The sequence below is a fragment of the Nerophis ophidion genome, linkage group LG23 (genome assembly GCF_033978795.1).
Source record: "Nerophis ophidion isolate RoL-2023_Sa linkage group LG23, RoL_Noph_v1.0, whole genome shotgun sequence".
Lineage (NCBI taxonomy): Eukaryota > Metazoa > Chordata > Actinopteri > Syngnathiformes > Syngnathidae > Nerophis > Nerophis ophidion.
This window is the reverse complement of record NC_084633.1, coordinates 25,982,653-25,994,989: the sequence shown is the minus strand read 5'-3', so window position 1 is coordinate 25,994,989 and position 12,337 is coordinate 25,982,653. Positions and strand designations below refer to the sequence as shown.

Here is a 12,337-nt window from a genome sequence, read left to right as displayed (position 1 = left end):
GAGACGAGACGTAACAAACGCATGGATAATGATCTCAGCGTCTTTAGTGGACAGAATGGAGCGAATTTTAGCGATATTACGGAGATGAAAGAAGGCCGTTTTAGTAACGCTTTTAATGTGTGACTCAAAGGAGAGAGTTGGGTCAAAGATAACACCCAGATTCTTTACCGAGTCGCCTTGTTTAATTGTTTGGTTGTCAAATGTTAAAGTTGTATTATTAAATAGAGGTCGGTGTCTAGCAGGACCGATAATCAGCATTTCCGTTTTTTTGGCGTTGAGTTGCAAAAAGTTAGCGGACATCCATTGTTTGATTTCATTAAGACACGCCTCCAGCTGACTACAATCCGTTGTGTTGGTCAGCTTTAGGGGCATGTAGAGTTGGGTGTCATCAGCATAACAGTGAAAGCTAACACCGTATTTGCGTATGATGTCACCTAGCGGCAGCATGTAGATGCTGAAGAGTGCAGGGCCAAGGACCGAACCCTGGGGAACTCCACACGTTACCTTAACGTAGTCCGAGGTCACATTGTTATGGGAGACGCACTGCATCCTATCAGTAAGATAAGAGTTAAACCAAGACAGGGCTAAGTCTGACATACCAATTCGTGTTTTGATACGTTCTAATAAAATATTATGATCGACGGTATCGAAAGCAGCGCTAAGATCGATATATATGTGTATATATATATGTATATATATGTGTGTGTATATATATATGTGTGTGTGTATATATGTGTGTGTGTATATATGTATGTATATAAGTGTGTACATATATGTATTTGTGTATATAAGATATTTTATATATATGTGTGTGTGTATATATATATGTGAATATATAAATATGTGTAAATGTGTATATATATATTTGTGTGTATGTATGTGTGTATATATATGTATGTATGTGTGTGTGTGTATATATTTATGTGTGTGTCTTATATATATGTGTGTGTGCATGTATGTGTATATATATATATATATATATATATATATATATATATATATATATATATACATACACATAAAATATTCCACTTTGAAAATCAATTTTGGTGGAAGATTTTGCATTTTGTGTGTGTTTGCCATAAAAAACAGTTTTAGTTGACAAAAAAGGGCGTAAAAGAAATAAAACATTTTGAAATAAGGGATAGAGCTGAAGTTGATGTAGACTCCAGAGATTTAAACATTAAATATAAAATGTATGTATGCCCTGGCACACCATTATCATCATTTTATGACCCAAGCAAAACACTTTTTGCACTTTTATACTGAAATAAATACACCTAAAAATTATTAAATAAAAACATAGAAAAAAACTACCGGGAGCGGTAAAGTTTAAATCAAGGGCCAATTGCGACCCGTGGGGCGTTATTTTGCGGCCCCCACCTTAATATGAAAGTTTAATGTTAATGCGGCCCGCAGGTTTTGTATGAATGGCGCTTGACAGCGTTTTGTTATTTGGGTCCAAAATTGCTCTTTCAACGTTCTGGGTTGCCTACACCTGCATTAGTGGAAAAGCGGCAAAAGAGTGAAAGCGACAGAGACGTTGTCATTGAAACGAGGGTTTTCTTACGTGCCTGGCTGCAGTCACACCTCGACACCTGTCCGTCAGTAATAACAGTCCCAGATAACCTGGACCAATTCAAACCGTTATTTGTTTTTTTCTATTGTTTAATTTGCATTGCCTCACACGATGAACACTACATATATTTCTATATGACGCCGCATAACACTCCGGGACCTGTCACTTTTTTGCGTTCGCTACACCGGTGCTTTCCCGGCTATTATCCGCCGACTGCCGTGTTGCTGTTGGGAGGAAAAGCGGAACGACACACATTGTGGAAATAATATTATTCTCCGTGCGTCGGCTAAATACAAATATATTCCACAACCCCAAACATGTCTTTTTTAAAGCCTGCAGTGAAGAGAAAGGTTAGTGATGAGCAAATTCCAGGAAAAGTGGGAGATGCAATATTTTTTTGTTGAGCACAGGAGCACCCAGACGTGTCTTATTTGCACAGAGAAGGAATACAATTTGAAACGTTATTATACAACTAGACATGCTGAGGAGTATGCAACATTTTTTTAAGAAATCTTTTCTCGCGGCCCAGCCTCACCCAGACTTTGCATCCGGTGGCCCCCAGGTGAATTGAGTTTGAGACCCCTGGTTTAGATCCATGAAGGAAAGAAAGTGATTGAATGTTTCTAGCTGAATACATTTACATATGCATACAAATTTGTTTTATTTTTAATGAATTAAGCAACGTTTCTGAGAACCTTTTTCCAAAACACAACATAGAAAGTGAGATACATTTATCATTTGTTTTCAAAACACTTACAAAAAAAGCGGGACCCCAAAAATGTTTCTGTGGGACCCCATTTTTATGAATTGATGGGGTCCATGGGACCCCATTTTGAAAATTCCTAGCGCCAACACTGCTGTCAACAGAGGAGGAAAAAAATGCTTTATTTCAATAAATATATTATTTATAAAGCAAGTTCGAGTATCATTGGCAAATTTTCACCTAGTCCCGGCCTTTTTGGGATTTCACAGCATGGTCAGCCTACAATATAGTTCATAAAGTCTCAGCTACAAGCTGTACTATCTTACTGAGATCATTTAGGACCAAAACCCTTAAAACAAGTAAAACACTACTTAGTGAGAAGAATGATCTTGGACAGAACGTAAGCAAATATCACCCTTACTTGAGATATTTCATCTTACTTAGATTTCAGTTTTTTGCAGTGTACTACCAGGTACCAAGGACCATTCCCGCAGTCACCATTAGTATGAAGCACAGTCCCATGGTGAATTGCATGCTGGGAAACGACGCTAAACTGGCCTTGTCGATCTTCGCTTGTTCCGTTGCGACACCCAAAAGCTTCTGCAAGTCATCAAAAACCTAAAGGGAAACCAAATGTCAGCATATTTTCCTCAATCATCCGTTTCCTCTTTTAAAAGTCCAACTGAACGCACAGCGAACAGGAAAAAGGGAAATGGTCACCTGAGTGTTGAAGTCGAAGGCGGCGACCGCCTCCTCCAGCACGGCCTCCCTCTCCTCCGGGCTCAGGTCAATGCTGTTCATGCGGCTCCTGTACAGCTGCTTGAAGCGGTTGGGGCTGCTCACGCCGGGGAAGGAAAAAAACGAGAGCCCTTTTTTGCCCGACAGCCCAAGGGATTTCTGGGTAATTTTCCCCAACACCTGGCCCCCCGACAGATCTCCCAGGTACCGGGTGTAAGCGTGGGCCACCAGCAGCTTTGGATTCTCTTTACCAACCTGCAAAATCAATTAGTACATCTTACTCTTTCTGTTTGTTTCCACCAGTTCCAGTTGGTATGTGGGTGCTGTATGGGGTTGAGGTGGGGGGCGGGGTGTGTATATATATATATATATATATATATATATATATATATATATATATATATATATATATATATATATATATATATATATATATATATATATATATATATATTAGGGCTGTCCCACAATTCGATTCAATATCGATTCTTGGGGTCACGATTCGATATCGATTTTTTCGATTCGATTCTCGATTCAAAAACGATATTTTTCCGATTCAAAACGATTCTGTATTCATTCAAGGTTGTCATCCGCCCGCCGTCCACCCGAACCAACATTTTATCAGGATCGTACCCGCCCGCCAACCGCCCGCTGAATTACATCAGAGGTCGGCCACCTTTACCACTCACAGAGCTATTTAAACCTGTTTCACAGAGTAATGAAGACAATTGGAGCCGCTAACGTTGATGCTACTATCCAATTGCGTTCATCCTGATTACAATAATATGGGCGTGCTGCGAAGCCAGTGGCTTTGACACCTTCAACAACATGTACGAACCGATAGTTGGTCCGGCAACATGTTGTGTGCAGCTTCACGTATGAGATTGAAAGGCATACTGGGTGACACAGAGTACACTGATGGTTGTGATATAAACAACTTTAACACTTACTAATATGCGCCACGCTGTGAATCCAGACAATACAAGATTGACAAACACATTTCGGGAGAAAATCCTCACAGTAACACAACATAAACGCAACACAACAAATACCCAGAATTCTTTGTATCTGTGACACTTCCTGAATATATTTTACACCCCCCGCGCCCCCAAACCTTACCGACGCGTGGGGGGGGGGTTGCTAGCGGGGTGTATAAAAAAGTCAGGATGTGTCATGAATACAAAGGATTGCGTTTATGTTGTGTTACCGTGAGGATGTTCTCCCGAAATGTGTTTGCCGTTCTTAATTGGTGTGGCTTCACAGCGTGGCGCATATTACTAAGAGTGTTAAAATTGTTTATATCACAACCATTAGTGTACTCTGTGTCACCCTGTATGCCTTGCAGTCGTGTGCCACACGCAACATGATGCTGGACTGACAAGCAGATCATACATGTTGTAGAAGACGACATAGCCAATGGCTTCATAGCACGCACTAATACTTATTAGCTGGGTGACTGCCGGCAGTCATTCAAGAGAATAATATTGTCTTCTTCACTTTATGACACAGGTCTTAAATGGCTCTTTGAATGACAAAGGATACCGATCCCAAAACCATGTATATCAAATATTTCCGGATGGTTCAACCGCCACCTGCCCGAATCGAATTAAAATCAATTTGTTCGTCATGTCAACCCCCCGACCCGCGGTTTGCGGTCTCATCCGTGGAGTCCCATGACCGCAAACCCCGCATCTCTAATATATATATATATATATATATATATATACGCACACACACACACAACCACTGTTTTCATATGAGTTGGGAAATTGTGTTAGATGTAATTATAAACAGAATACAATGATTTGCAAATAATTTTAAACCCATATTCAGTTGAATATGCTAAAAAGAGAACATATTTGATGTTCAAACTCATAAACTTCTTCTTTTTTTTGCAAATAATAACTTACAATTTCATGGTTGCAACACGTGCCAAAGTAGTTGGGAAAGGGCATGTTCACTACTGTGTTACATCACCTTTTCTTTTAACAACACTCAATTTATTTAAGTATTATTTTTAAGTAAACAAAACTGCTTGCATGGCAGCTCTCTGTTATTAGAGTCAAATCTGCAACATTTTCTCATGACACGTGTTTGCTTTTTTACTTCCTTTTTATGTTTTTTAGTGGCATTTTAAAAGGGCCCCACTAATAAAGGTGTTAAAAACAGATAATACATTAATATATACAAAAGTTTACATACACTTGTAAAGAACATAATGTCATGGCTGTCTTGAGTTTCCAATCATTTCTACAACTCTTAATTTTTTGTGATAGAGTGATTGGAGCACATACTTGTTTGTCACAAAAAACATTCATGAAGTTTGGTTCTTTTATGAATGTATTATGGGTCTACTGAAAATGTGAGCAAATCTGCTGGATCAAAAGTATACATACAGCAATGTTAATATTTCCTTACATGTCCCTTGGCAAGTTTCACTGCAATAAGGCGCTTTTGGTAGCCATCTACAAGCTTCTGCTTGAATTTTTGACCACTCCTCTTGACACAATTGGTGCAGTTCAGCTTAATGTGTTGGTTTTCTGACATGCACTTGTTTCTTCAGCATTGTCCACACGTTTAAGTCAGGACTTTGGGAAGTCCTTTCTAAGACCTTAATTCTAGCCTGATTGAGCCATTCTTTTACCACTTTTGATGTGTGTTTGGGGTCATTGTCCTGTTGAAACACCCAACTGAGCCCAAGAACTGATGATTTTAGGTTGTCCTCAAGAATTTGGAGGTAATCCTCCTTTTTCATTGTCCCATTTACTCTCTGTAAAGCACCAGTTCCCTTGGCAACAAAACAGGCCCAGAGCATAATACTACCACCACCATGCTTGGCGGTAGGATTGATGTTCCTGGCATTAAATACCAAGCAGACTGCTGAGTATTGTGGCCAAACAGTGACCCAGCAGATTTGCTCACATTTTCAGTAGACCCATAACAAATTCATAAAATAACCAAACTTCATGAATGTGTTGGGATGTCGCATGGCTGCAGTTGTGTGACCTCAAGTATGCAAAAATCCAGGAGAGCAGAAAGCAGGTAAGATGATTTTAATTTCATCAAAGTAAAAGATATAAACAGAAAGCAGTCTTGCATGGAGATGTTCCCAACATAGGTTTAACTTCGAGCACTGAGGAGTGCTCGAGTGAAACATAAATAGACCTATGTTGATTGACAGCAGCTGAGGACCGCTGCCAATCAACGGCGAGTGTGACAAAAACAGTGCTCAGCGGAGTAAACAGGAAGTATGACAAAATAAGAGCACTGAACAGGAAATAAAGTACAAAACACGAAAAACTATCAGAAAGTAAGTGACAGATCGTTACAGGACCTCCCCCTCAAGGAACAGATACCAGATGTTCCCTGGAAAAGAAAAATGGAAAAAAATGTCCACAAAGCAAGGGAGGATGGAAGGAGGATTTGGTGGAAGGTCGCCAAACCTCGTGTCCCCGCAGCCAGCGAGGGAAAGTCAGGTGGCGACGGCGCGTAGAGCGCCGCTGGAACTGGCGGGGCGGGCGGCCACGGAACAGCCACATCATTGGCCGAAAAAGAGACGAGTGCATCCCGCGAGGAGGACGCCCAGGGCACGGCCACATCCGCGGCTGACGTGGAGGCGGGCGCGCTGAAGCAGGCCCGGAGACAGCAGACAAAGCGGCGGGGGCTGCAGCCAAAACAGATACCTCTGCAGGAGGCGGCTGAGGAGCCGATGTTGGTGCCGGCGTGAAAGCGGCAGACGTCATCGGCGGCGTGAAAGCGGCAGACGTCATCGGCGGCGTGAAAGCGGCAGACGTCATCGGCGGCGTGAAAGCGGCAGACGTCATCGGCGGCGTGAAAGCGGCAGACGTCATCGGCGGCGTGAAAGCGGCAGACGTCATCGGAGGCGTGATTGTTGCAGATGTCATCGGCGGCGTGAAAGCGGCAGATGACGCCGGGCGAGGAGCAGCGAATGCTGGCCGAGGAATAGCGGATGCCGGCGGTGACGAAGCCCGGCGTGGTGCTGCTCTTGGCGGCGTTGGAACCGTGCGTAGTGCCGGCGTTGGAGCTCGGCGTGGAGCCGGCGTTGGGGCTCGGCGTGGAGCCGGCGTTGGGGCTCGGCGTGGAGCCGGCGTTGGGGCTAGGCGAAAGCCCGCCAGGGACGTAGATGTCTCCGTGGAAGGAGACGCTGGCGGGGATGACAGCGGTGTGTGCCTGGCTGCACCGCAGTGTATAGTGGGCCCCCCTCCACTAGGTGGCTGCCAGACACCGTTCACACATGCGGGAAAACGTGCCTGCTCGTCGGAGTCCCCCGGTGCGAAAACCAGGGACGGGCGGGAGGGGACCAGGAGGAGGGACGAAGACACGTCCCGTGCCGAGTCCCAGCAGGAGGACAAAAGCGACCTCACTGTGGGCTCCACTGGAGCTCTCGGCGAACCAAAAAAGAGAGCGGGAGCTGGCAAAAAGAGCAGCCGGGGAGCAGCCGCTGGAAGCTGCGTAGGAGCAGGGAGAAGCAGCTCAGCAGACGACGGTAAGGATGGCGGCGGCGGACGTGCCGGTCGGAGAGCCGCAGTCGGCGACGGAGCCGCAGGAGCCGCGAGACGTGAAGGAGGAGGCGGGCGCGCCGGTCGGTGAGCCGTAGCCGGCAGCGTTGCCGAGAGGAAGGATGGCGGCGGAGGACGCGCCGGTCGGAGAGCCGTAGCCGGTAGCGTTGCCGCGGGAGCCGCGAGGCATGCAGGAAGTAGCGGACGTGCTGGTCGGAGAGCCGTAGCCAGCCGTTGAGCCGAGAGGAAAGATGGCGGCGGGGGACGCGCCGGTCGGAGAGCCGAAGCCGGTGGCGTTGCCGCGGGGAGAGGGTCCGCGTCTGTAGGCTGGGACCGCACAAACCTGGCCTTCAAGTCCTCCAGGAATTGTGCGGTCCAGAACGTCGGCTGAGGATTGCCGACAGGGATTCTCGCGAGGTCACAATTTTCTGGCTCGAAGTTACTGTTGGGATGTCGCATGGCTGCAGTTGTGTGACCTCAAGTATGCAAAAATCCAGGAGAGCAGAAAGCAGGTAAGATGATTTTAATTTCATCAAAGTAAAAGATATAAACAGAAAGCAGTCTTGCATGGAGATGTTCCCAACATAGGTTTAACTTCGAGCACTGAGGAGAACTCGAGTGAAACATAAATAGACCTATGTTGATTGACAGCAGCTGAGGACCGCTGCCAATCAACGGCGAGTGTGACAAAAACAGTGCTCAGCGGAGTAAACAGGAAGTATGACAAAATAAGAGCACTGAACAGGAAATAAAGTACAAAACACGAAAAACTATCAGAAAGTAAGTGACAGATCGTTACAGAATGTTTTTTGTGACCAACAAGTATGTGCTCCAATCACTCTATCACAAAAAAATAAGAGTTGTAGCAATGATTGGAAACTCAAGACAGCCATGACATTATGTTCTTCACATGTGTATGTAAACTTTTGACCACGACTGTATTATTTTTACTTATAACACTTAAATCCGTAGTCCAACCTCAGATCTATCTGTCATATACATGTTTTGATATTTCTTTGATTTCCTATGTTTTATGCCCTCAATATCAAATAAATAATTGTTTTATTTATTTGGCAAACACACAGAAAATGCAATATTTTCCCTCAAAAAATATTTCAAAATGGAATATTTCATGTAAAGTTATCAGAGCCTTTAATGGGCCAATAAGTTATCCCGAAATGTATTTAATTTAAGTTATTTTTACAGTTTACCCAATGATATTAAAGTCAAATATGAAACTTTTTTTTTTTATTATACCTGTTTGCTCTTTAATTTCATTTTTATGTTTTTTTTAGTAGCATTTTAAAAGGGCCCCACTCATAAAAGTCTTAAAAATGTGACAAGTAATCAATATATACTATTTTTACTTTCAACACCTAAATCTGTAGATTACCTTTGGATCTATCTGTCATTTATACGTTTCATAATTCTTTGTTTTCTAATGTTTTATGGCCTTTATCTCAAAGAAATCCTAGTTTTATTTATATGGCACACAAAAAATGCAATAATGTCCCCCAAAAATATTTCAAAGTGGAATATTACCTGCGAAGTAATCAGAGCCTTTAATAAGCCAATAATTCATACCAACATTAATTTAATTTAAATATTTTTTTTTTAACAGTTTATTTTACTAGAGTCAAATCTGCAAGATTTTCTCATTACACCTGTTTGCTCTTTTATTTCATGTTTGTTTTTTAGTAGCATTTTAAAAGGGCCGTATCATAAAAAGTGTTAAAAATTAAATAATACATTAAGGTATATTAATTTTACAACACTTAAATCTCTAAATCAACTTCAGATATATCTGTCATTTACAAGTGTTCATAATTTTTTGTTTTCTAATGTGTTATGGCCTTTTTGTCAAATAAAACCTTGTTTTATTTATTTGGCAAACACACAAAAAATGCCATATTTTCCGACAAAACTTTTTCAAAGTAGAATTTTCATGTGAAGTAATCAGAGCCTTTAATAGGCCAATAATTTCTCCCAAAATGTATTCAATTTTAATATCTTATTTTACAGTTTACTTAATTTTATTAAAGTCAAATATGAAACATTTTCTTATTACACCTGTTTGCTCTTTAATTTTATTTGTATGTTTTTTAGTAGCATTTTAAAAGGGCCCTACTCATAAAAGTCTTAAAAATGTGACAATTCATCAATATATACTATTTTTACTTTCAACACTTAAATCCGTAAATTAACTTCAGATCTATCTGTCATTTATACGTTTTCATAATTCTTTGTTTTCTTGTGTTTTATGGCCTTTATCTTAAAGAAAACCTAGTTTTATTTATTTGGCAAACGCACAAAAAAAGCAATATTTTCCTCAAAAATATTTAAAAGTGGAATATTTCATGTGAAGTAATCAGAGCCTTTAATAGGCCAATAATTCATACCGAAATTTATTTAAGTTAAATAATTATTTTTTTTACAGTTTACTTAATTTTATTAAAGTCAAATATTAAACATTTTCTTATTTTACCTGTTTGCTCTTTTAATTATTTTTTATGTTTTTTTAGTAGCATTTTAAAAGGGCCCCACTCATAAAAGTGTTAAAATAAGATAATACATAAATTTATACCAGGGGTCGGCAACTCGCGGTTCCGGAGACGTTCTTTGACCACTCTGATGTGGCTCAGCCGCATACTTGCCGACTGCCCGGAGAAGTCTGGTAAATTTCCAAATTTCAGTGTCTCTATCAAAAATCTCCCGGGTAAACATTTTTCGATTTTCACCCAGACATCAACTTTGAGGACGTGCTGTGATGACAACTCCTCGAACACCTTTTCCACATGTTACCGCGCCAGGATTTTTACCACTCTATCTGCGTGCCGGCCGGCCGGTCACATTTTGAATGCGACCTCTATCTGAAAGCATATGCTACTGCAAGGCATACTTGCTCAACAGCCATACAGGTCACACTGAGGGTTGTGATATGAACAACTTCAACATTCTTACTAATATGCGCCACACTGTGAACACACACCAAACATCCGCACTATAACACAACATAAACACGACAGAACAAATACCCAGAATCCCATGTATCCCTGACTATTTCAGGCTACAATATTCACCCTGCCCACCTCAACCGACGCACGGAGGGGTGTGTGTGTGTGTGGGGGGGGGGGGGGTGCTTTGGTGGTAGCTGGGTATATAATGTAGCCAGAAATATTCAGGAATACATGGGATTCTGGGTATTTGTTCTGTCATGTTTATGTTGTGTTATAGTGCGGATGTTCTCCTGAAATGTGTTTGTCCTTCTTGTTAGGTGTGGGTTCACAGTGTGGCGCATATTAGTAAGAGTGCTAAAGTTGTTTAAACGGCCACCCTCAGTGTGACCTGTATGGCTGTTGAAAAAGGATGCCTTGCAGTCTCTTACGTGTGTCTGCAATAGCCTCGTCAAACAATTCTTTGGGTTGGCAAGCTATTTGTACAAGCTGCAGAGGGCGCTAGTGGTAGTGCCATCATTGTACGCCCTTATTATAGTTCATTGGATGAACACCAGCGTACATTCGAGAGAATAATTACTCTGTAAATCGGGAGTCTCCCGGGAAAACTGGGAGGGTTGGCAGGTGTGACGCTGTCAAGCGGCATTCATGTAAAACTCGCGGGCCGCACTAACATAATAATTTCATATTGTCTGAGACCCCTGGTTTATACATAGCACAAAGAAAAAAAAACCTCTAGGCAGTATTATTTCATTATAAATTTCAAAAGAGTTATGTGGCTCCCATTGTTTTCTTTACTTTGTGAAACGGGTCAAAATGTCTCTTTGAGTGGTAAAGGTTGCCGACCCCTGATATATACAGTCGTGGTCAAAAGTGTACATACACTTGTAAAGAACATAATGTCATGGCTGTGTTGAGTTTCCAATCATTTCATGTTTTTTTTGTTTTTTTTTTGGTAGCAGCATTTTAAAAATGAGCCGCGGGCCGCAGATTGGTCACCCTTGTCTTATACAACTATTATTATCTCAAAGTGTGCTTTTCTTTCCAAACGGCATGTTTACCAGTCAAAAGTGCACATTCTAAATGGATTGGAATTGAAGTGAAGTTGATTTGAGACACAAGTGCTTTGAGTTGAGAGCCTGGTCACAGAACCAATGAAGCTGCCAAGTTGAGTGTGTTTGTGGTGACATCATTGCACTCGCCTGCCGCAGCCTCTGAGTGTAGACGTGCGTGGCCGCAGGAACCACCACCTTCCCTCGCCAGTCGGGGCCAAAAAAGTGCTCCATGTCGCTCTCCAAACTCTCCAGGCGGTCCAGCTCCTGAGGGAAGTATATCGGTGCGATCGCCGGGTGGGCGCAATTCTTATCCAGTTCCTCTTCCAGCACCTTGTAGATCTCGTAGAGGGAGCACAGCAGGAGCTGACAAGGGCAGGAAGTGCAGTAATGATTAGTCCAGGGGTGCCTCTAAGGTCGATGGTGGAGGGTGTGTCAGTCCAGGCATTAAAAAAATAGACCTAAGAATTAGCGATCATAAATCTTCACTAAGACGTCACTTTTGTCATTTGATTGACATTCTTAAGAAAAAACGACCGACAGGAAGGAGAGAAACACTTTTTATTTCAACTGTACCTCCCGTCAAAAGCCTAAAGACTGACCGCACAGTTCCTGTCTTCACAATAAAAGTGCTGCTTCATCCTACTTGCGCTAACAAAATAAGAGTCCCGAAAGCTAGCCTAAACAAACAAGCAAGCAAGCCACAGAGTTTGCCGCCAATGTATTTCTTGTAAAGTGTTTAAAAAAGAGTATGGAAGCTGGACAAATAAGATGGCAGAAAAACAACCACT

General features: G+C 42.1%; 1 protein-coding gene across 1 annotated transcript in view; it reads right to left on the bottom strand.

The window, feature by feature from the left end:
- Positions 1-2,233: 2,233 nt before the first annotated feature.
- hmox1a (heme oxygenase 1a) overlaps positions 2,234-12,337 on the bottom strand; it is a 12,798-nt gene continuing 2,694 nt past the window's right edge. Inside the window, exons 3-5 of the mRNA XM_061885373.1 lie at positions 11,697-11,912; positions 3,003-3,275; positions 2,234-2,900 (exon numbers count right to left, since the gene is read on the bottom strand). Coding sequence (XP_061741357.1) covers positions 2,748-2,900; positions 3,003-3,275; positions 11,697-11,912 — 642 coding nt within the window. The 3' untranslated portion in view covers positions 2,234-2,747. The remainder of the gene's footprint in view (positions 2,901-3,002; positions 3,276-11,696; positions 11,913-12,337) is intronic.